Below are 25,415 nucleotides of genomic sequence, written 5' to 3' on the forward strand. Positions count from 1 at the left end.
TTCAGTGTTAGTTTCCCCAGATGTTGCTATGAAAAACGATAGTAAAGCAGTTAATCGGTGTCATTCAGACTTGTCACGTTTTCCTTTAGCAGATTTCTTTTATCAAGAATTAATTTTTTTTTAATTTATAATTTACTTTCTGTACATTGGCCACATTCATTTGAAAGTTTTGGAGGGTTTTGGAGTAAGAGAATTTTACCTTTGATTCTTACTAATTCGATCAGTCTTGTGCCTTTGTGAATGCTCCTGGAAATTCTCCCTACACACTAATGACCACTTAAAACTGATGTTCCTTCCACACACCCTGTACTTGTTTCATTGGAGAACAACAAACTTGGAACAATTATGTGCACTCCGAACAAGTTGCAAATCTTTAAGCCACCCCCTCCAATTCCAAAGGTGGGGAAAAATATATTCTCGGTAGAAATGTTAACATGAAGGTCTCTTGGCATGACAACAGAACACGTACATTATGTGATAAAACGTTTACTATGACAGTATTGCACAGTATTTTGAAAAATGACCTAAACACACATGAACAAGCAAAGTGTCTGTACGTAGCTAGTCTTGCGTGAGCATAATGTTCTGTGGGCCAAATTTAAGTCACTCAAGCACACTACGTGACCCAGCTGGGGACGGAGCAATGGAACTCCACAGGCAGAGATATGTATGGGGTGAAGTGGGTTATCTTCCATTTTCAGGAAGACACGTGATGATTTATCTAACCTGGCCCTCAAAAATACGACCACAGGCATCTTTTCAGTGAACTCCTCAGTATGATATCTAGGTGCCAAATAGAAGAATTAAAAATCTGTTGTCCATCCAGGTACAAGTTATCTTCTGTGCTCCTCCTCCAGTGAAGATGGTGTTTCACTGGTTTTCATGGGGGTGGGGAGGAAAGGGGAAGGCAGGTGGCGGGTTTGTTTACTGCTGCCTTTGTTGCGGCGGGGGGGGGGGGGGGAAGCTTTTGCAAAGAGGTGTATCCTGCATTGTGTTCTGAAGAGGCAAGATAGGAAACCCATCCAGTGGCAGAGAATTTTGCTTGAGGGCCATACATCAAGAACACCATATTCCCATCTCTTGAGAGATTTATAATAGCTATCGTTGTCCTTGTTGACTTTGGTATGATGCACAGGCAGAGATGCCCCTCTCAGGTAGTCAGGCCCAATTCACGAAGGGTTTTGAGGATGAGCACTAGATCTTCAGTGGGTATGGTATTGAACAGGATGCCAGGGCAATGCATGGAGGACCAAAAGGGATATGTTGCATCTGCCTCTTCCACTCAAGAGAGGGGATGCTGGGTTGATCAGGCAGCGAGACAAGGGTAATCAGAAATGAAATGTTGGATGCTTGGGCCATTTCTTACACATAATGCACTCAAAACAAAGGGAGCGCTGCATTCAGTCTGCACCCAGTGTGAAGAGCTGAGAGGATTGTCCAGTTGTTAAACACAGGACTGGAGTCAAGGGTCCTAAGTTCTATCCCTGTTTCTACCACTGATTACTGTGTGATCTTGGAGAATTCTAACCTTTCTGGGCCTCACTGTTCTCATCTCTGAAGTGAGATGAATACCTAGCTACCTTCACAGAGATGTTAGGAAGCTTAGTCAGTCAGCTGTAAAATGCTTTGAGAGCCTTGGGTTAAAGGTACTACAGAGGGGTGCAAAACATTATTTTTAAAACAGAAGGGTGGAGCTTTGTCCAATACGGCACATGAAACCAATTTTACTGGTGAGAGCTAGTGCTAAGCAGGGATTAATTTATTTTAAGCTAGTGCCACCCCTCAGCTCTAAACTCAAAGTGCTTTGCCTTACACATTTGGGAAAACAAAAACAAAACACCTTTTGCTGCATTTCTCCATGGGTAAGTAGCAGCAGATCAGTCAAGATGCGTAATAACATGCCAGCATTTTGAGATGAGAATGGGGTTCTTTGAATGAATGGTTATTTTGGTTTTGCTAGTGATTCCCACCCTCTCTTTCTTTCTGGACAGTATCTACCAGCATCCAATATAAGCAGTATTTCTTTCTTTTTTTTTTTTTAAAGAAAGCTTTTAGTTGCTACCAAGAAGGAAGAGCTAATTCACAGTCTATAATATTTAAAGGGGGGAAACAGAGTGAAACAGACTAAGAGTGAAATCCTGGCCCCATTCAAGTCAATGGCAAAACTCCCACGGACTTCAATAGAGCTAGGATTTCACCTTAACGCTAAGAACGCACAACAGATTCTTGGTCTCATTACTTTCCTGACCGTATAATATAAGCATACAAAGCAGAGAGCACATAAGGTTTGGGGTGGGGGGAGAGAGGTCATGAAAGCAATAGACAGAATGTTACAAAAGTACTTTATTACTAACACTATTACCTGTGTATTTTGTTTAAACTGAAATTTCAATTTTAGCTCAAATGGAAAAGGTCTGTACCACTGTAGTATGAAAAATTCTTCCTACCTTTTTAAGAACTTCAGTTTCAAAGTAAAATGGCAGCATTACAAAATGCTGTAGGAATTTGCTACTCTGGATTATATATTAGGATATGTGACATCCGAGAGTATTTAAACTATTTGATGCTGTGAAGCTGTTAAGAGGTTTTTTAGCAACTAACCTTTAAACAGAGCAAAACAATAACATTTACATTCTACTATATAATGCTCAGGTTAATTTAAGGATGAATCATGCAGACTGTATATTTAAAAACAATCTCATTCCATGGCCTGAAATTAATTATTCTAACCAACATAGTAATTCAATCATAAAAACATGAGTTTATTATTAGTGAAGCAGCTGAAGAACTGCATAGTCCATCCAACTGGTTGATACATTTTTTTCTGTACTCGGTTATGAAATGCAGTGTTGCAATTTTACAAGGTACATATTTTCAATTAGCGAGAGAATGTTACAGAACACAAACATGGAGTGAATATTTGTATTTAATGGAATTTAAACCAATAAGTCAACTGAAAGAGAGATCACCTCTGGCTTCAAAATGTCGTGAAAAAAATCAAATTTTGAATGAATGTGGTAATATATACATTTTAGAGCCATACAGCAGATATGTATACTTCATACTGTATGACATTCATTGCATATCCATGTCAAAAAGAAAAGTCAAACTAACTGATGGCTTAAAATTTGTATAATAATTAAAGCATTTAATATTTTTGCTTAATTTTGATATTGACTGAGTTAATACTTCCATTGTGTAAAAACATTGTGTACATTAAAAAAAATCACACTCAAACAAATTTAAAAAATATTTAAGTACAATTACTCTGCTGCAGTTGATGTTAGTGAAACCAACTCAATTTGGCCAAGCTAAGGTTTTGGTAGAAAAACATATGAACAATGAATATGCTTCAACTGTTTTGTTTAGTACCTTAGGATCTCCCTTAAAGAACTTTCTGCTGCAATTAGACTGTAATATCTCCCTGCTTTATTGTGTGGCTGTGGTTACTAAAACATCTGAACACGTTTAAAAATCTGGAAAGTCCATAGCCATTCTACACACTTTCATTTATTGTCTGGACAATTAAAGTACAAATAATTCAAACACAACAAGGTTATTAAAAAAACATTTACAATACTTTCCCTCAGAAATGATCTAAACTAGCAAGGTTAACATGAAGTCATTCATTATAACTAAAGTATACAACTGCCTGGTCCTAAGAACGTTTTTTTTTTTAAATTATTATTCAGCTAGTAAAACACATTGTAGAGAAAAGATTCTGACATGCCTTCCCCACTAATGCTTAGCAAATGCATCAAAACCTTCCCAGTAAACTGCGCTCATTCATAGCAGATGATGTATAAAGGCTTCCCTGAACATTGAATGAGTGTTCTTTAGAACTAAAATCTTTTAAAAGTAAAAAAACTGATAAAATTATGATGCTGCCTTTGCTTTAGTTTTATCTGTCTACTACAAAAGTTTGCCTCTTCAGTGTGGAAAAAAACAATACTTAATCTACGTGCAGTTAGTGGGTATAGCATGGAAAAAATGCACAAAATAAGCACAAGTTATAAATAACCATAACGTTTTATTACCATTAAGACTAAACTTGTATTGAAAAGATTTTATATAACAAGACAAGAAAAGCAATAGCAAATTTAACTATCAACTAGATTATGCATAGCGAGTAACTGTTTCTAGTACTCAGGGAAGAGCATGACCCTTTTTTGTTTTAAATATATAACCGTACAAAGCACAAACATACTAAAATGATCAGTGCACTGGACATGGGAGAGCACCCCCTCAGTCATTTTGTTCCCTTAGCTCTGTTTTCCCCAATCTGAATTACATTAAAATAAAGACCCAGTTGTTTTCTTTTCTACTGTGCAGTAAGAAAAAATATTCACAACAAACATGACAATATATCAAACAATATTTCTACACAAGTTACCTTGATACCTCTGTCACTTAAGTATCATAAGAAAACATTTTAAGACATATACAAACAAAACTAGCAAAGTGTTACAACTTATAATAAATTAACAAAAAGAAAAATAACTTTTTATATATATATTTATATTATATATACACATACACACACAACAAAATGACACAATAATATGCTTCTTCCCATAGTTTAAGTAAACAAATAAGTAGACTAGCCAAACTAGCTATATTTGATTTTGGCCATATGCATCACATCGGCAATTAAATAAATAAGTGTTTCAAGCAACATAAACAGTGTTCCAAATGTGCCAACACAGCCCAATTATATCAGCATGGGCTATAAAGTGAATTTGAAAATTCTTAACAAATTTTAAGCAAATTATTTTTTCTAAACACATTACATTTAACTATGATACTAAGATATGTAAATAATTCTGTAGCACCTACTGCTCAAACCAAGGAAGTTTTTGATCAAAACAATTATTTTTTTTAAACTTTTGTTCTGCTGATATCCCATACTGATGACTTAAAGAAAAACTGTCTTGCAATTCATCTCCTTGCTTTTGGGTTTTGACTGTGGGTAACTGTGTGCCTGGGAAGAACACTCTCCCGTACTGTATTTAATATTTTTATTACATGCTATGAAAAGATACGAAGATCATCTGTTTGTAACCCATCCTTCAAAAAACAATCTACTAATCCAGTTTAAAACACACGTCTTGATCTCTAAAAAGTTACCAGTGCAGTATGAACATGACAAAGTTGTCAATTTCCCCTAAATTAGCCAGTCAAAATATTTTTTCTCAAATCCAGATTCTCTTGTAAAAATTCTTTATATTTTATAAAAATAGATTTTTCTTGAAACCCATTTTCAGCAAAGAGACCACCTCTTTGGCAACATTGTTAATGTTATTTAAATTGTTCTGTCATCAGGTATCCCCCTTTTACCCCATTCCCTAACAGAAGACTGTTTAGTTCACATGATATAAAAGAAAAAAGGAAAAATAAAAAAGGTTGCAAAAGTATGTGGTTTTTGTTGTTGTTGTTTTTTATTTTGCAATTTTTATTGTTCCTCTTTAATTTATATGGGGGGTTTACCAATCTGATTGGATCAACATTTGAAAAAAAAAGAAAAATCTTTTTTCTTTCTTTTAATCCCATTAGTTTGTAAAAATTGCTTTTGTTTTTTATTTTTTTCAAATGAGTGAATGGTCATCTTAAAAAGAGCCACCTTCAAGGAAGGTAGTAAAACTAGCTGGCCGGGTAAAAATCCCTGCACATTGTTATCTATGTATATTATATTCAACAACGACAGCTATGAAAGAACATTCAATGCATCAAAGGTTTTTTTTGTTTTTGTTTTTTTCTAAGCATTATAAAATCCTTTCCTGTTCATCACAGGATATCCAATGTTTTAATACTTAGGCAACACTGGCTTATAAAGTCCATGGTTGAATATAAGCCTTGCAGAGTTTTTGTTTGTTCGTATATATATTTATATATATATATATATATGTTTTAGTAAGTAAAGATATGAAATTCAGGATTTGTGGGTTTTGTTGGTTTTAAAGGAAACTTGCAATACTCTGTCTCCTAAACGGTATCCATTAAGGCTGGCAATTGCCATGGCAGCTTCATCATAGTTGGTCATAGTGACAAAGCCAAATCCCTTGCACTTGTTGGTGTTGAAATCGCGGATCACCTTGACGTTATTAACTGCTCCGAAGGGGCCAAAGAGCTGCCACAGCACACTTTCATCTGAGTCGGGAGACAAATTGTAGACAAAGATGCACCATCCAGTCCCAGTGTGGCCAGGAATATTCATTCCAACAAGGCTCGTCATCCCATCAATTGTGATCGGGGAAAACCTACCAAATAAAAAGAGGGGGCTATTCTAGACATAGCGCTTAGCACAAATTACACGGAACTGAGACTTAAAATAAAGCTCATTAAGGTTTCATGATCCAATCCTTGAGATGTAAACTATATGTCCATCTTTGCTCTCAGTTACACAGGTGCCAGTAACACCCACTGAAATGAATGGCAGCTGCGAACAATGTAAGAGATGAGAACTGGGCACAATCACATTTCCCTTCCACAATAAGTTCTAGTTTGCAGTGTCTGAGGTCTAATAAAGGGAATTCTTAAGGAACACCTAAATAAGCATGGGTCAAATCTTGCAGTGCTAATTAGGGGAATTCCACTGAATGAGTAAGAAATGCAGCATTTGGCCTGACATTTCTATCAACAAAACAACCCAGCTAAAGGATATGGATACAACTGCAAAGTTACCAATGATTTAACACTTTACATCCTACCAGACCCTCATGGAAAAATGGATCTCTTAGGGATTGGTTTTAAATGTGAATATGAAACATTGTCAAATTTCAGCAATATCTCTGCATTCAGCCTCTTTATATATCCTAAACGCATTTGAGAGATTTTTAAATGGAAAACAGGAAGTTTTGTCTGTTTCTAGTATACAGACTTTTATTCAAATATATTTTAAAAAATTCATTGTTAGTAACGTTATCTTAAAAATGTCTGTACATATCAATGAGCATGTGTGTAGTAATTGTAAAGCAGGAAAAACCAGTGCCTGAAAACGTTTGGTTAGATCATTCCCTTTAACAGTTGATAAAACATCATTTTTGAGGCTATCATCAATGGGTTACATTTAAAGTAACTTACATGTAAGAAAAGTCTTGCTAAAAATCATATTTCCACACTGAATTTTAAAGTAGGCATCCTCACTGAATTAATTCCTATACTGAATAATTCTTACCTTTGTTTTGCAATGCAGATGTACAGACTACAACCTCTTAAAAAATTTGTAATAATATTTATAATATTTTTAGATGCATTTAGTGAATAGAACTCCTTAACATTACTCTACTGTAAGTGGAAGTGAACAGACCATACAAGGAATTTTACAGTGTGTTGATTGCTTATCTTCTATGTGGAATTACACTTAGAGTCTTGATTGCCCTTTGACGTACATCCAGAACGCTTCCGGATATTGCACCTAAATTGAGAAATATCACTCAATTTTTTCTACAGCCTGCAAACACTTATGCAAATCAGCAACTTTATTCACACGCATAACAGCTTGGAGGACTGGGCCCTCTGAGTCATATGCAGGCTTGCAAAAGTGTTCAGGGTTGCAGTAAGTCTGCTCTTGTTGATGTCATTGCAAACAATTCCCACTGAATTCCACTTTTGAAAAATCCCACCCATAATATCTGTAATGCTTTATTTTTTTTTTTTTGGGTTGGGGGGGGAATCCTTAAACTAATTATCAGACTGACACAGAACAGTTTTGTTAGCGTAGACTTCTTTGTGCATTTCCTCAGCTGGTGCAAACAGACAGCTAAAGCTGTGTGAATAACTGATTTTTCAGTTTGCTAACAGTTGATTTTGGATTGAAACCTTCAGTTCAAACAAAACCAAAACATTTAGTTTCTGATTTTTATGTTTTTAATTTTTTTTTGCATTATAAAATTAAAATAAATTTCTAAATGAAAAGTTGTTCTGAATTAAAAAATCAAAATGTTTTGCTTCAAAAATGTCTAAATGAATCATTCTGATTTTTTGGGGAAACCTTTTAGGGCTTTTTTTAAAAAAAACCAAACACTGAAGCAATTCAGCAAAATCAATAAAAATATGCCAAATGTTTCTGTCAACACAAAGCCACCATTTTCAATTAAAAAACTCCCATTTTTGTCTGAAAAATGTTGTCCAGCTCTAAACAAAGCTGGAGCTATGCCTTTTTATACCAGCTGAGAATCTGGCCCATTAGATAGTAAGTTCTCTTCTCTATAAGGGATACATTTAAACAAATTGAGGGTACAGCTAAGTACTGAACAAATTCCTTTCAGCCAGCAGAATTTGAGTGCAATTCAGAAAATGGGGTCTTGAAGTTTGCAAACTTTAACAGCCTACATAAAGGCCAGCAAATACTATTTATGCTATTATGCTTCATATGCAGTGTGTTTGTGTAAGAATGTTTGACTGTGTACTTCCATATAAATGATGTTAATAGATTGGTTATATGATGCACATACAGTTGTACAGTACTATGCTACATTTGTGGGTCTAAGGTTGCCAAATGTTTACACTATACTGTATTGCACGAGAAATACGATTATATAATTAAAAAGACCTGTGATGCACATGCACCATGAGTCAAAGTTTCATATTCAACCTTAACATTATCATGGTTTCCAAATGTTTGAGAATTCAACTGCGCAAACTTAATCTTCCCTTAATATAAATTTTTAATGGAATTTCCTATGTTTATTTTAAAACTAAAAGAGAGCTATTTAGCTAGACATCACCAGAATGCCTTCTCCTTGCACTTTCAGAGGTCCACAAGAGAGCCTCTCTCCTCCAAACCTCAGGAACCGTGCAGCTTTTACCTGCTCATGAAACCTTAACTATAGCAACTGCTTCATCCCTCACTATAATATAGGCTGATGTGGTATAAATGTTTATTGACATGAGTTTGGGATGGCGTATTATTCACTAGCGGCAAAGCCGTGAATTACTGAAGTCACCCCCAATGAATCTTTCATTCCACGCCAAATCATCGTGTATTTTGTACAGGATACATATTTTATAGCAAAACTAATCTGGGGATGTTTTGGAGACAGTTTCAGAAGTTTTTATTTATACATCGAAATAACACAGAGTTTGCAAAAGGGTAAGTACAATTCTTCAGGACTTGCAGGGAGAAGAACATAACTAACACTTTTAAGAAACTTCAATAAACACTGAAAAAAAGCTTTTGTGATGTTTAATGCCTATGTCTCATGATCTATCAGTGCTAGAGACAACAGCCTTAGAACAGCGGAAAAGAGATACCTGGCTCTCTAACGATACTAGTCTGCTTTTCCTTGTCTTGATGAGTCACAATAAATCAGAAATTAAATCTTTCGTAGTCTAGGACAGAACATGGTTTGTCCTGTACCACAGGTCAGTGTAATTCTGGGTAGGAAATTAAATATTCAGGAGAGAAAAAAAAAAAATCTCGAACAGTTATTTGTAAGTGGCAGCTGTCTGAAGCTCCGAAGAGTTTTGAAATGTTACTAGCAGGACTGAAAGAGATGGATTAGTGGGTAGACTGCAGGTGAGGCAGTGAAAGGGGTATAATGAATTGCAAAACCATGCAGCGAATTTTGATTTATGTGCTGATCATGGGATACATGATTTGGGTTTTTTGGGTAGATGTAAAACATCTAATTTGAAAGGTACTTTGGCGTACAAGTAACCTTATGGTGTACATACTTGCCATTAAGTTGCACAATTGCCATTGCTGAAGTAGTTAAGACTTACTCTAGTGTCCACTTCTGAACAGTTTAAAGATATACTTACCATGACATGTATGGGATGAGCTTTATAAAAGAGCACCTAGTTTTCATGAATGTGCAGGGCTGACCATTTCTGTAGATTACGGTGCTTCCTCAGCTCAGAGCGCAGGGCTATAGGTGCACAGCTCTGCATAATGTCAGGAATGAGACTATGCCCCTATAGTTCTGTAAGGTTCCCCTGTGTCGACGTGCGTTGTTAACGAAGAGGAAACACTAACATATATCAACTTTTTTTTTCAGATTGAACACGGAACACACTCATTATGGAACATGAATGTTTCAAAATCAACTGAGCTTTAATTTCAATCTGAACACACAAACCTGTCTAAATTAAAACAAACACACACAGAAACAAACCACAAGCACTAAGAAATATTTGCAACAATTGTTAAACCTGTAACAAAAGAAACTTAGGGCTGATTAAGGTGCATACAGTTACATTTTTAAAGTTAACTTTGTGGTAGGACACAGCTAGAGGAAAGGATGAGGCTATTTAATTCTATTTTCCTCTGACAATTTTCACAGTATCAGATCAGAGATCAGCAAAAACTTCAGTTTCATAGTTTTGATTCAGGAAAATATGCCATTTAGCAGCACTATTGGTGTTAGAATACTTAGGTGTAGCTGTTGCACCTAAACCATCTGAGAAGCCCACCTGTAAATAAAAGAAAAGGTGAAAAAAACCCACACACAACTTTTGAGTGTGGCCTTAAAGTAACAAAACCAACTGAAGTCCAAACTTAAAAAAAGAATTTGACATGCTGGTGGAAGAAAAGAAGGAATTAAAAAAAATAAAGTTAGTGATTTAAAAAATAAATTGTAGCACCAATCTGTGCCAACATGGACATCTGGCAATCTGTGGAATTCTAATTACCTCTTTACGCCATAGGCCATATTAAGCAAATTGTCCAGCCTGAAAAGAGAAGGAGGGTCTTTGGGTTAATGTCTCACAGATGGCAAGATCGCTCAATGGAACTATTATTAATAATGTTCCATTTTCAAAGAAGAAATGTTCAACAAGTTTTTCACACATCTAAGGAGTTCAGAAAGCAGGAACTCTCTTGAGTTTCAGACTGTATTCAAATTTCAACCATAATATTTAATGCCATTTTTAACATGCTTTGAGATTTAAGACAGGTCAACTCTCACTATATAACTAGGACTCTGGTGGCACCTTAAAGGCTAACAAATTTATTTGGGTATAAGCTTTTGTGGGTAAAAAACCACGATGCACCAGCTGCATCGTGGATTTTTTACCCATGAAAGCTTATACCCAAATAAATTTGTTAGCCTTTAAGGTGCCCCAGACTCCTTGTTGTATTTGTGGATACAGACTAACACGGCTACCCCTCTGACACTACATAGCTACATCTCAAGATTTGACTGGGTGTTAAAAATTTCCCTTTGATTTTTCATTTGTAGATTATATTAGTGTGAAATAATAACAAGTACAATACTTCAACAGTTCACCTTTCATTGCAATTAAACTTGCGAATAAAGTGTTAGAATCCAAAATTAGAGGAATAGAAACACACTGGTTATAAGCAACTCTTGCTTCCCAGTTTTACAAAACTGGTTAGACTTTTTCTTTTGTTTAGACAAATATTTAGTAATAACGATCCCCAAAACCTGTCAGCGTAAATTGCCACTGAATTTGGGAGATTAATTGTAATCTACTTTATGTTTAATACACAATATGAAAAATCCTTTATCTACATAAGGAGTCAGTGGCTTTTATACCCTTACCAAAGATGTTTTAAATATACACTTGTTTTCATATAAACCAGGGAGGTGACTGACCTTTTCTGTGCTCTTCTTTAATTCATTTAATATTTTAAAATGGCAAATGTCACAGTGAAATAAATTTAAAAGCTAATATTTATCTTAACCACGCCAGTAAGTCCAAGCATTCTTATTTAATATTTTTTAAAGAAAGACCTTTTGCTGAAAATGCTAGGTTGCCTAAATGATATTATACATCATCAAAATAACAGAGAGAACCCAGTACTGCTAATGCTGTGTTACATATCAGATACAAGCAGTACTTTCAAAATGTAAATCATAAAACATCACACAGCATCTCAGAACTCATATCAAAGACTACACAAGGTCTCTTTATACCTTGAGCAGACATCTGAGGCTAATAATGTAATAAAACTACTGCTGAATAGAACAGTCAACTTTTGCCAGCTACCAGCCGATTCCACTCAATGTTAAACTGAAAGTTGCATCAATACCACAACAATGCTGCAGAAAAAGTAAGTTGCTAAAAAAAACCCCAACCAAACAGAAAAGTCACTTTCCATTTCAGTATCAATATAACCTTTCATTCCGTCATTCTTTTACCTAAGGCCTCATGAGATTGGATTGTATAGTTGAGATGTTTTAGTCAATATGGAATGATTATGGCTGTGTGCAGATTTTCCTGTTTACTTGCTTGGAAAGAATGTTCAATTTTACAAAGAAATTGAAGTCAATCTACAATTCCAAAATACATTTTCAACACAACCCCTACCCCAAGTCATCATAGCTGGTAGAGCTCCAGTTGTTTTGCAGATGGATAGTTACCTGAATCTCTGAGCCTGGTGGTGTAGTGGTCCAGGGTAGCGTCTGTTGGGAGACTGGTACAGCTGCGAAAGGAGTGCCTGGCTTGTCTTCTGGCTGGGGTTATTGGCGAACTTCACAGTAATTGGTTCTGTAGCACCACTAGGTTTCTGGCCATTTAGTCCCTTTATGGCTTCTTCTGCTTCTATTCTCTTATCAAAACGGATAAATCCCACACCTCGAGAGACACCTGGGAATAAAGAAAAGGCCTTGTTAAATAAAGGTTAAAAAAAAGTAAGCTTTTTTAAGCTTCAGGAGTCTTTCACATATCTAAGGAAACAAAACAACATGTTCATTTTGATCCGAGATCAGAACACATTACTTTGTGAGATAAAAAATTATTTTCCCCATCAAGGAAAAAAGCCCTGTTCTTTTAAGATCATTTACTGAACCTTTCCTCCTACGTTATATTGTGATAATTGTAGCAGATGACAGACATACAAGTAGTAAATTGCTTGATACATTCCCCTTAAACATGGATTACCAGTCATTTTTAAAAGATTCTGCATTTAAAAAACACCCCAGTGCATTTGCTTCCCCTTAAAGTTACATATATAAAAAACTGTACATGTACAGTAACATCAGCATATATGTAAGATTACATTTTACATCCAAAGTCATGGCTTCTTAATGTACATCTGTACAGCTTGCTGCTTCACTATAGCCATTCTGCTTCAAAAGCATTTAAGTTTGCCATTTTCTGAAAATACTTAAATTTTAAGAAAAGTTTTTTTAACCTGTGACTTGATCAACCAGAATTCGTGAGGTGATGATGCGCCCATATTGTGAAAATAACTGTTCTAGTTCTTTCTGGGTCATCGTTTTTGGAAGGCCGCTAACATACAAGTTAGCATCTCTGATTGATGCTGAACTTGGACGGGCGTATGACACCTAGGGGATTAAAAATAAAGAATTAATACACTTTCCATGAATACATTTACCTCATACATTTAAATCAACAGATTATTTTTTGTCTTTACAATCCATAGCATTAATTTAAACAACCCTGCAATTCAGAATTTAGATGTTCTTTTAATAGCAACAAGGACTAGGAAAACGTGAGGGAAAACAAAAGGAAAGCAGGAGACAACTTGAACAAATGTAAGGATAAGGCCTCTTTAAGTGCAAGCACAAAATAGCTACTGTACAGTGGTAGATTAACGCACAACTTCCCACGCACAGTTTTGTAAATTTACCCCATGGTCTGTGGGTGTATAGATGATTTACTGTATTCAACACATAAAAATCTTTGACTGTACCTAGCATTCTGAGGTTCCAATGTGTTTTGTTTTAAGCATATGAAACAGATCAGGTTAGTTGCAGAGAGATCTTTTATGCTATATCTCTTTGCATTTTCCTTCTAAACTGGCAACATCTTCCCTTGCTGAATTATAATGTACTGGTGAAATCAGGCTAAACAAACATCTACTTTGGGAACCGTAAACAGCATATTCCCCCCCCCCCATCTTCTTATCTGCCATTTTATTTCAAAAAGTCCCTTGCAATGTAAGCCTGAAACCAGACTGTGTAAAAATATTATGACCAAATAAGCAAAAATCCAGTTGATGCATTACATATGTATTGTGAAAAAATTATTACACCAGATTTCTGTTACGGGTTTAACTTTTTTCTACCAAAATGCAAACACAACCCAAATAGAATTTCAAATGGGTTTACATCTGCACCACGCTCATAAGCAAAACTTAACCGTTATTGTATTCAGAATTCATTTTTTATTTTAAAAGAAAAACACACTCTTAAAAACAATCTACATCTTAGGCTAACAAAAGCACTCCCTGATAAAGGTGTTTCTTGCATGGCTAATATGAAATAAAGATTGTGAAGAGATTTATTTTACAGCACATTTGAAACACTGTTCGCTTTAACTTTCTGAACAATTTTAATTTAGTCTAATGCAATATATTTCAATCTACACAGCTCTAAATTCCTACTGTCTACACATACAGTATATGCAGGTAGGCAGGGGAGGGGAGGTCCAGTCACGAATATAATGCATTAAGCAAACCTGTCTCCCTCTTCCCAACACAAATGATAGATGTCTTTATGTGCTCCACACCTAAAAATAGATGTTGACTCAACACAGAAAAGTACGTGAATGACTAATATTTGCTTCCACAGCCTTTTGCATGTAACAGGAGACAAACTCTCGACTGATTTTACATTGTAAAGTTTTTGGTGACTTTTAAAAAAAACCCAAACTCACGTGTTTGTACATGACTTTTGTTAAAACTCACGTTAAACAATAAGACTAAAGGGAAATGGATGAAAAGGAAGGAAAATGCTGGAAAAGAGTGTAGCTAAAACATTTACACCCAAGATGGCAGGCACAGACAATGATATACCAAGGCACTGGCACAAATATCCAGTCTAACGGTATTCAAATATCAAATGAATGTGTATCAAAGCAGTAAAGAACATTATAGGTGGGATTTCAGTAAGTGCCCCCATGACTTCAGAGCTTGAGTCCCATGGACTTTCAATGGGTCAAGTGCTCCTAAGTCACTTACAGGCCTTGCAAACCCCCACCCTGGGTGTTTAGTGAGGCGCTGAGAGTACAGTCCATGTAGCTCAGCACTCCTTCATGTAATTCCTACGTGATGCCTGGTGGTTTGGTGGAGAGGTCCTAGGATTTCGTAGACTGGCCTTTCATCTGTGGAGAACACAGTTAAAAACCTTGTCTTAGATCATACATGAGTTTGGTGGTTTCTTATTCTCAGTTTATGCATAATCACAAAACCGCCACACATTTTGGAGCAAGTTGTGGGATAACTGGAAGGCACTGCTTAAGGCGGATCCAGGATTAGAATAGCAGGGGTGTCACATGCTAACTGTGGAGTGCACTTACAGGGCAACATCTGTGAGATTTCACAGCACTTGTTCACACTACGCCAGCCTCCAGCTGGTATGATTAACCTCTGTTTTCAAGAGAAATAAACTAAGTCTTGGCATAAAATTCTGGCTCCACTGAAGTCAATGAGAGTTTGCCACTGACTTCAATGGGGCCAGGATTTCACCCTGAATTTTCAGAAAGAATCTATCACCTCAAAACGATTTTCTATAAACATCCTATCTTAATAAGGGCACTGTCAAGGGCACCACTCTAAAGCTACCTTTTGGAAAAATCTATTTGCTCCTAAAAACGGAGAACTGCAAGACACACAAAATTCTTGGGCAAACTGCCAAATCCAGGTCCTGGGTTTCTTCACTTTAGCACATTCAGCAACCCAGTGCCTTATTCTACCCTGAGCAGAAAAGGTATACAGATAGAGGAAAATATCACTTTTTGGGGCACTGAAAGACTGGGATTCTTGTAGATTTTAATACTTGGCTCTGTTCTTGTGAGCCATGCAGACAGGCAAAGTGGGTGGAGAGAGAGAGAGTGAACTTTGCACAATCTCTCTCTCTCTCACACACAAACACATCCACCCACACCGCATGTAAACCACATCATTAACTGAGATCTAATTTTAGTTCCACCTGCCTTAAAACAGTCAGGCTACAGAGGATACTGGGCAGTGAGCTGCCAAAGGATAGTCAGCTATCCTCAATCTCCAACACATAGGGTTCTGAATGTGAGATGGACACAAGGCTAGTGAAGGCTATTTCTTCTCTTCAGTCTTTTCCCGACTTCCCTCCCAGGTCAATCAAGTACAAATCCATTCATTAGACAGACCCACCCTCTTAAGTTATTGTTCAATTAGTAGTGGGCACCCACGTTTTTATAAGGGGTTACAGGAAAAAATCCCATCACTTCACTGTGCTGTAAAGGGGTTAGAACAGTTATTATGGAGATGTGCCAAAACAGGCTCCCATTTTGTTACTGAACATTGCAGAACACTCAGAAAATGTGTCGCATGAATTCTTTATATTTACACTTATCTCCCATTAGGAACCTTAGTTTGCTTTTACCAGCATGAGGGATCTGAAACACAAAAGACTAGTTAAAAAAGAAAAAAAAATCCTTACTACTGCAAGTTCATATTAATGATTGTGAACAGGACAACTGCTAAGAGAAAGGGTGGTCCATGCACTTTAAAGCTTGGAAGTGGAGGGCTGTTCCACTCTATCAGATCATTTTCAAGCTGCTTAGGTCAAATAGCCAAGGGAGACAATGTGATATCGATGGATTTGTTTTATGGCTCACCAGTGTCCAATGTTAATTTGCATACATATACACAAAATAATTATGGAGAAAATATTTTTGCTAGACTACTGCCAATCACACAAGAAATAAAATGCAACTTGTTCAAAGGACTGTCTCTTCATTAGACAACCTTCAGTTCTTAAGAGACTGCCTCAAATCCTCTCTAAGGATTATGGGACAATTGCTGGCTCCATCCATTTTGTGCTGCTCAGTGCTTTGTGACTCTGTGTTTGTCAAATGACACCACTGTACTCGGTGCTGGATCAATGTACTTCTCTACTCAAGCCACTCAAGAATGGAGTAATTTGCTGCAGTCTCTCTTTGCCAAGTGTGCAGTACAAACAACATGCCTCAGAGTTACGTGTTCCAGAATTTCATGTCCTCCATGGATGAAATTACGTAATATTTTCAGTCCACTGGCACAGAAAAATCTTCATGTTCAACAGGAAGAATAATTCCTCCTATTTCCTCATAGCCCTCAAGACCCTTAAGAATAAACTGATACAATCTAGTCTTCCTATTACACAGACCCTAACAAAAGCAGTAAAGGTGGTGTGAACTTGTCCCATTCCTCTCAACAAGGCCAGAACTCTGACGCTTAAGAGCAACAATTTAAATGCTGACAACCATTTCACTGCTGATACACTCAGTTAATGTGTCTATCCAGTTATTGGACATAAAGTCCATCATATTCTCATTATTTGTTCATCTGAAAGGCTGTTCTCCAGAAATAAGACTAGACAGTTTAAATTAACAAAATTACAGAATAGCCTCAGACTTCTTTTCCCCATTTGGTCTTTTAGAGGAACTTGTTCCTCTTGCACCGCAATAATGTTCCTTGTCATAACACAGTGGTTTGGAGTACACCAGCTCATCTCTATCTGGCTGTAAAAGCTGCTTTAAGTGACATAAGGTGCTCACTTCTTGTCAGAAATTAGTGCACTGCCTCTTGCACTGTTCCCAGTCACTGCTAGCTTGGAGCTCATGAGACTAGTGTTGAACATTTAACCTGTGAATGTCACATGTACAAATGCCGTAAGACCACAGGAACAGCTCTTATAGCACTGATTGTTCAAATACCTGAGACATAGCTATAATCTTTGTAAGTTAAGGTGCAAGCAATGTTTACTGTGTTACCAGCTTCTATGACTCTCAGTGCAGCCCTGGGATTTTGTAGACTGTCTGTGAAATGTGGTCTAGTGACAAAGACAGTTCACTCTATAATGACCTTATTAACAATTCTGAAAGATTCTACTTGTCCATTAGACGGATACCTAGGGAGGAAGGATGGTCTTCTGTTCAAATCATTAGACTGGGATTCCAAAAATCTGGGTTCAATTCTTGGCTCTGCCACAGATTTTCTGTGTGCCCTTGGGCAAGTCACTTAACCTTTTTTGTCCCTCCGCTCTCTATCTGTTAAAACGGGGACAATACTTCTCCTTGACCAACCACCATCTTATGTATTAGATTGTAAGCATTCTGATCGCAATTGTCCTTTATTAGGCATATGTCCAGCACAACAGGGTCCGATTTGGCTGAGGCATCAACCTGCTACTGGAATACTACACCATGCCCACTCTCCCAAAAAATCCCGCTAGTAGACCCCACTGGAATAAAAAAATAAATGAACACTTGGTACTCAGTCCATGTATTTTGTTTGTAGATCTCAAAGTGCTTTAAAAAGGTAAAAAGAAAAGGAGTACTTGGGGCACCTTAGAGACTAACAAATTTATTTGAGCATAAGCTTTCGTGAGCTACAATGCACTTTATCATATTCATTACTATCCACTTTCCCTTATTTCCATTTGTTACAATATTTTTTTATAGCTGCCTTCACTTCCCCTCTAAATCACATTTTTTTTTAAACCATTATGGCCTCCTTGTTGATTATGGGATTTTGGGCATCTCCTAAGGTGTTCTTAAATGATTGCCAATTATCATTCAATATAATTTCTTCATCCCAGCTGATTTGGCTCATAATTGTTTTCCACTTTGTGAAACTGGCCCTATTAAAGCGCCAACTATAAATATTGTTCTGGACTTTATTCTGGTTGCATATTATAAAAGTGATGGAGTCAGGATCACTTGAACCTAAGCTACCATTAGTTTTAATTCTGTGATCAGTTTCTCTTTATCTATCTTTAAAGAATTTCCCCATGTTGGCTGCAACACTTTTTAAGTTAGGAAATTGTCATATATAATGTTTAGAAATTCCAAGGAACAGAATCCTTGCCTCCACATTTCCAGTTGCATGCTCTAACTCTTGCAAAATCCAGATTTGTGAAAATACCCTGCAGAAAAAACCCCCCCTACTGATTTGGCCAAATTCCTTGCATGTTTGTGTCATTCCTGTCCAAGAGCCAGAGCATCATCATCCCATAAGACTACTCTTTTTTCCTTGGGGTCTGAGTTGTTTTACACTTGGCATTTCAATGCAGCTTTATTGAGATTAATTATGATTATAGATAAGAAAGAAGGGTCTGTCCCATCACTTCAGGGAGGCTATCCATAGATAATGACCAGGCAGCACTCTGGGAAACATCAAGAACAGTGCTAAGAGAAATAATTGCTCATGATGCGTCGAATGGAAAGGACTCCTTGGCAAAAGTGAAGCAGTTAGGAAGTAAGAGATCTCAATTAGAGCAGATGCACAAAACTGAGAGATAAAGACTCTCTGGTGCATGTTGAATGCAGCGAAGCCAAATTAGAATCTTCATGAACGTAAGCACTGAAAAGGTCCCTTTCGTTATAGCGACAATGCTACTATGGGCAGAAAGAAGGGTGAAAGAGAATGTTAATGAGCATCACAAAGTCCAGAAGGTTAGACAGACAGAGCCTTCTCTCAAAGACCAAAAAACCAGTAAGTAAGTTAGTAAGTTTTCTGAGATCTGCAGTATCTTTAAAGTTTTTTGTCTGAGATTTTATCACCATGGTTTTACAATCATAGCAGAAAGTCTCTCTTTTATGACTAATACTCATCTGCTACACAATGGAAAAAAATACATTTAATTTTAAAAGGAACAGGTGGGGAAAAGCTATCCGCCAAGTCTGCAGCCTGTAATCTGAATTTTCATAAAGAGAAACCAACAAACGCCCATTCATTCCCTTATCCCTCCCAATACTTATAAAGCTTTTCTGGGGTTGGGGAGGAAGAAGTAGGGTGTCTGAGTGCAGCTAAATGTACTCAACAGATTGGTTAAATGCACCTTAGGTGCTGTCACCCTATTTCAGAATGAAACGCCATCATTATTAAGAGAGCGTCAATTGGTATGTTCAACCACCACTTTCCAAGGGAGCACCCTGCTGCAATTATCTATGCTTTTGTCACCTGGAGGTTAGATTACCGCCATGTGCTCTACATGGGGATTATATATTGAGACCATGTGGAAACTGGAGCTAGTGCAAAATGGAAGCACCCACTTATTTAGCAAAGCATCATGCAGAAGGCACACATCATCAGCACACTGTAATTAGCATCACCAGGCTGCCAATACATTTCTGGCTGGAGTTCGCTATGTTGGTTTTAACCCATCAAGCTCTAAATGGTTTGGGACCTGGTAACATGAGGGACCTCCTTTCTCCTTGTAACATACTGCTGCAGCTATGACAAGAAGCCCACCCTCAATCTGAAGGGGATTGGGTGCTGCTGGCAGAGCATTTGTGGCTTTGTAAATCCTTGGTCTGCCTGAGTCATCATTTGTTAACCTTTTGGGCATGCTTCATAGCCAACTTTTTCTCTTCAGCATGACTGGGTGTGAAGGGGATTGGGGACTGCTATTATTAGCTTGCCTTGCAGTAAGGTACAGGCAGGTCTGAGTGTGCAAGTGATTTTAAAATCTGGCATGGTGAAAAAAACTAACACAAATACATTAACATTTTAAAGTAATGCTGCCACATTCGCTGTAGAGAAACACAACAGTAAAGTAGCTAATCAATCTTTCTGGTCTTTGCCAATGTTTTATTCTATGTGTTTTAAGTTAACATCATCACCATCATCATCAACACCCCCAGTCCCGGGGACCTACACAAAACAGAGTTTAGCAATAGTAAACATTTCTAACACTAGAAAGTATTAAATATCAGCACATGTATACTGCACTATTAACTTTATTTTCAAAAAGCTTGAAATTGTAGTAACTTGAGATGCACAAAAAGCCTTTGACCACACTGAATGGTTTTGGGTGTTGAATCTGTCTCTAAGCACAGACGTTTAAAACTGGATTATACTGGCAGGAATCAGGAATTTAGGCCAGGCTGGTTCTTTATGTTAGCTCAAATTTTGCCTATTTGTCAGGACCTCCCCCTGCACCTCTTCTATTTGTTCTCATGAGATAGCACACTGCTTACTTCTGCCAGGGAGGGAGGAAATCTATTTCTCTCAAGGTAGGGCAACGGAAAGTGAATAGGACTGTGCGTTCGGTAGACAATATTTGTCTTTTGATTTCAAACCTCCCTTCAACGTTCTGTATCCCCTCCTTATTCTAATGCCCTTAAACATAACGTTCAGATCTTCTGAATCATTTGAGAACATTATGAAACACTTCCTCCACATCATCTTAAATGTTATGCATTTTATTCAGCGCTCAGGAGTTTAAGCAATCTGTAGGTTATGCAGAGTACATCTAGCTTCCTTTCTGATATTTCATTCAACTTCTAGCCAATCTTCAACATTAGCAGTGACCTTTACAAATAGGCTTCCATTGCACTTTCTTGGATGGACAAAATTAATCTTTTTAAAATGGATACCATCTCCAACAGATGGATTTGTTTCAAACATGAGACATATCTTCATTAACCCAAAAGTGTTTTGTGGAACTACATAGAAGTTTTCACTGCAACTATATATAATGTCCCCTCCCTCACAAAATGATGACAATAATATAAAAGAGCTTTGTTGAAATATGCAATATGATTAGCTGAATAGGATTACCGCTCATAAAATCATCTACACCTAAATACATGAATATACATGCACATCCATTATCTGGACTCTTCCCCTGGAACAGATATTCTGCTAAACAATCTCCTCTAAGCTTTGTTTATAAAGGACATTGAACAAAACCTTTAAATATGAATATTTTAGCTCTTATTGATAAAAGGGATTACTTATAATACCACCAAAAGATTAAAGACAAAAATCTAAATCTTCAATTAATATATTCTGTACATTTGACAGCAGATTGTGCATAGTCAGTTTTGTTGATTCCCCTGCAGAGTCAAAAATTTCTCTTGTTTACATGGGTCTCTCATAAGTATCAGGTGAGAGAAGAACATTAAAAAAAACCAGCCAAAAAATTCAACTGTAAATCCATAAACATGAGAAGACTGGGATATAAGGACAGGTGTAGTACCTGAACTAATTTTGATTCTTTTTTTAAAGGACTAAATTTCAATTTGTTAGTACTTCATTAAACACAAGATTTAAAGCCAAAAATTTAAAAAACAAATTAAAAGAAAAACAACCCCCTCCCAGAGCCTGAGGTCCACCTGGAATTCTGTGCAGACGGCTGGATCTGTAACTTTTCTTGTGTGTACAATGTTTTTGCACTTGAACTTCTACCTTTGCTTTTAAAAATGACCCTGTTCAGGGTCAGATTGTTTCCCAGCCTTACACAGCTATGCAGGGGCAAGAGGATGAGTGAAAACACTATTCAGCCACATACTCCTAGATAGCCTCCCCAGACCTTGGTTCTGGGTGTAGGAGCACAGGAGGCTGTACAAGGACAAAATCTGTGTTTGGTAAAGAGGAAGAGATAATAAAGGAAACGTCTTCCCTGGGGAGGTGTCCAGCTACATTCCACACCTTACATTGCCACTGACCGAAGGCTCAACCTGGCCCTAAATAGGTCAGATTACATGATAATGACCCTCTCTTGGCCTTAAAAAAATACAATCAAATCTATGACACAATCTGCAAAAGTAATCAGTACTTTTGTTTTAAATTTTATGCTACTGTTTAATTAAATCAAATTAATTTTCCAGTCTGCAAAGGAACTGTGTATTAAAAAAGGAATTTTTAAGTACCGATTGCATTATTAAAGATCTGCAAATGGCACCGAGAGCATTAGTTAGGTGCGTTTATATTTTTGTGCATTAATCCAATATATAAATAAAAAGAATAAATATAATAAAAACAAACAAAAGTGATCCTGTTGTAAGCGGTGGCACAATGTGAAATGGGGAGTGGGATGGAAGGGACAGTGGAACAAAGTAAAGTCGTCTAAAACTTTATTGAATATGATTTGCTGCGGCTTTGCAAGAGTATTTGGATTCCAAGATGGAATTCAGAGGTAGTTTCCTCCAATATAGTTAACTGTCATGGGAGTTGGAGAGGATACTGAAAATATATTCTTCACACCTCAACAACTTCAACTTTGTGAAGCCTCCAAACTGTTCTACACTTGGAAGAAAGGGCCTATTTAAGAGAATTAATAAACACAGTAATAGGATAGGTTTACCATGGACTTAAAAGGGTTTGTGGGGACGGGGCGGGAAGTTTAATAAAAGGCCATTTTGCTACTTCAAACACTCTTTGGGTGCATTTTATTTGCAATAGATACAATTCCAAGCTGTATTCAAACTGCCCAAAAAGTATGCATCCCTTATTGTGTGTTATTGCTTGTATGATATTGTTACAGTCAACAAAGTGTGGACATTAAAAAATAAGGCTCCTTTAGATTAATTCGGGCGTCTTTGTTAATACCTATTTAAAATGTGTATTTTGAAGACTGTACATGTTCTACTAATCCTTGTAAAATGTATACAACTCCTATGCATATAAAACTGACTTGTTTCCTTGTTTGGTATTAAATTTTAACTGCTTTCAAAATTCCAACAGAATTTCACTTGTGAAATCAAAGTAATTAATAACTTATTTATAAGCAAAAAAGAAACCAAAAACCAGTAAACTGTTTCCATACAATTTTAATATGTATTTTAAAAAACTTATATTAAAGAAACACTGTTCCAGAAATGTGTGGTGTACCAAGTTCCTCCTAAAACAAACTTTTACTGCAGAAGTTGTAACTCCTTAGAAGGACACATAAATAAAATAATTGTGAATTTAAACTATTTAAGAAAAGTCAGAAAAGCATAACAAATTAAGTAGTTTCATGAAACATGGAAAAATTAAAAACATTCTTTTGCAGTTGACATTCCCCAACAGCACAGGAAACTCAAATACAACAGCACAGTTCTTCCTCAGGAGAACCAGAAAGTGAAAGCGATTAAAAATAGAAATTTAACTAAAAAAAAAAGAGTTTAGCTAGTTGGGACAAAGTGTCTAATATGCAAGTAGTAAATGCACAGCATTAAAAGTAGGAAGTAAACTAGATGTTGATTTAGTTGGGGATTGGTCCTGCTTTGAGCAGCGGGTTAGACTAGATGACCTCCTGAGGTCCCTTCCAACCCTGATATTCTATGATTATTTGAGTTTTAAATCTAAGGCATTTAGAAAACTGGTAAGAACATGTTTTTTTAAAATTATGATATTTATCTTGTCAGTGTCCCTTTAAGATAAATGTAGAGAGCAACCTGCAGCTCAACTTTATAAGTGGAATGAATAAATTGCTGAATCTCAGCATTAAATTTCAATCTGCTGCAGTTGATAAGAATAGTTTTATTGTTTTACTTTACAAATTTGGATAAATTAAATAAATACAAACCTTAACTACATAAAAACCTGTTGTAAGGATTTTGGTACATGGTACAAATACATACATGTGTGATGGTCTTGCTCCTGCAAGATGAATTTTGGAAAGAATATTTTATATATAATCTCAATAATTAGTCTCTTGTTCTCTTAAAGCTCAACATTTTTGCTTGTGATTGATTAACTGAGCAGATCCAGAGGCTACATGTCTGAAATCAGAGATACACTAAAAAATTCTACAGTGCAAAAATTTGCTCGGACCACTGAGGAAACCAGGGAGAAACTAATGGCATGTTTGCATAACAAACTGGGTGGCTTCTACTTGATCTCTAGTCCCTTTGGGGGAACGTGAATCAAACAAAGAACAGTGACACTGGAAGAATAACCCTTGAAAGAGAGTACTGTGGAAGTGAGCTGTAGCTCACGAAAGCTCATGCTCAAATAAATTGGTTAGTCTCTAAGGTGCCACAAGTACTCCTTTTCTTTTTGCGAATACAGACTAACATGGCTGTTACTCTGAAACCTGTTTTTGAAAATGGCACTTAACTGGGAAGAAGTGTATCTTGATTAGAGGATGCCTTTTATGAACTGAATGTTTGATAATCACATGCCAAATTAATTGTAATTAACACAACATGTGTTGTGGTCATTTATGAATGATACAACTGTATATTACACCTTTGTTCTATGGATTTTTATGGGTTATGTTCTCTCAATGGCTGTTTTATCCTAACTTCAAATCCCATTACAACGCTTTAGAAAGCTTGACAAGGGTTTCCCCGCCCCCAATAAATAAAAATAGTAGCAGTTTGAAAGAAAAAAAGATTCCATCTGCCATACATCCTTTGTTTTAAGGAACTGCTAGTTAGCTGTGCCCTTTACATTAAAATACTAATGAGATTTCCAAAAACTGTCTTAACTACTTACTGCTCTTCCTAAATTTAGCAAAAGGCTCTTTGTATTCTCTTACCTTTATGGTTTTGGTCTGGAGTCTGAGTCCATTTAAAGTGTTAATGGCTTTCTCTGCATCCTTTGGATCAATATAGTTAACAAATCCATACCCTAAACTCTGCCCTGTTGAAACATAAGAAACAAAACAAAACAAAAAAGGACTCAGTATCTTTTCAGCACATGAATGACTTCCAAATGTGGAATCAAAATTCTCTTCTCCTGTTTGTTTTCACCACACTTCCACCTAGACTCTCTACATACAGCAGGGTGTCAGTTTTTCACCATT

At 36.6% G+C, this 25,415-nt stretch overlaps 1 protein-coding gene across 10 annotated transcripts in view; it reads right to left on the minus strand.

The window, feature by feature from the left end:
* Positions 1-2,741: 2,741 nt before the first annotated feature.
* ELAVL4 (ELAV like RNA binding protein 4) overlaps positions 2,742-25,415 on the minus strand; it is a 107,337-nt gene continuing 84,663 nt past the window's right edge. For 8 of the 10 annotated variants that reach the window (XM_073357764.2, XM_073357762.2, XM_073357759.1 and 5 more), the window contains exons 3-7: positions 25,149-25,252; positions 13,100-13,253; positions 12,327-12,552; positions 10,633-10,671; positions 2,742-6,257 (exon numbers count right to left, since the gene is read on the minus strand). In XM_073357764.2, coding sequence (XP_073213865.1) covers positions 5,930-6,257; positions 10,633-10,671; positions 12,327-12,552; positions 13,100-13,253; positions 25,149-25,252 — 851 coding nt within the window. In that variant the 3' untranslated portion in view covers positions 2,742-5,929. Of the gene's footprint in view, positions 6,258-10,632; positions 10,672-12,326; positions 12,553-13,099; positions 13,254-14,890; positions 15,034-25,148; positions 25,253-25,415 lie in introns of those variants that run through there. The other 2 variants (XM_073357760.1, XR_012160495.1) reach the window with 2 other exon arrangements.

This window comes from Lepidochelys kempii, chromosome 8, assembly GCF_965140285.1.
Source record: "Lepidochelys kempii isolate rLepKem1 chromosome 8, rLepKem1.hap1, whole genome shotgun sequence".
Lineage (NCBI taxonomy): Eukaryota > Metazoa > Chordata > Testudines > Cheloniidae > Lepidochelys > Lepidochelys kempii.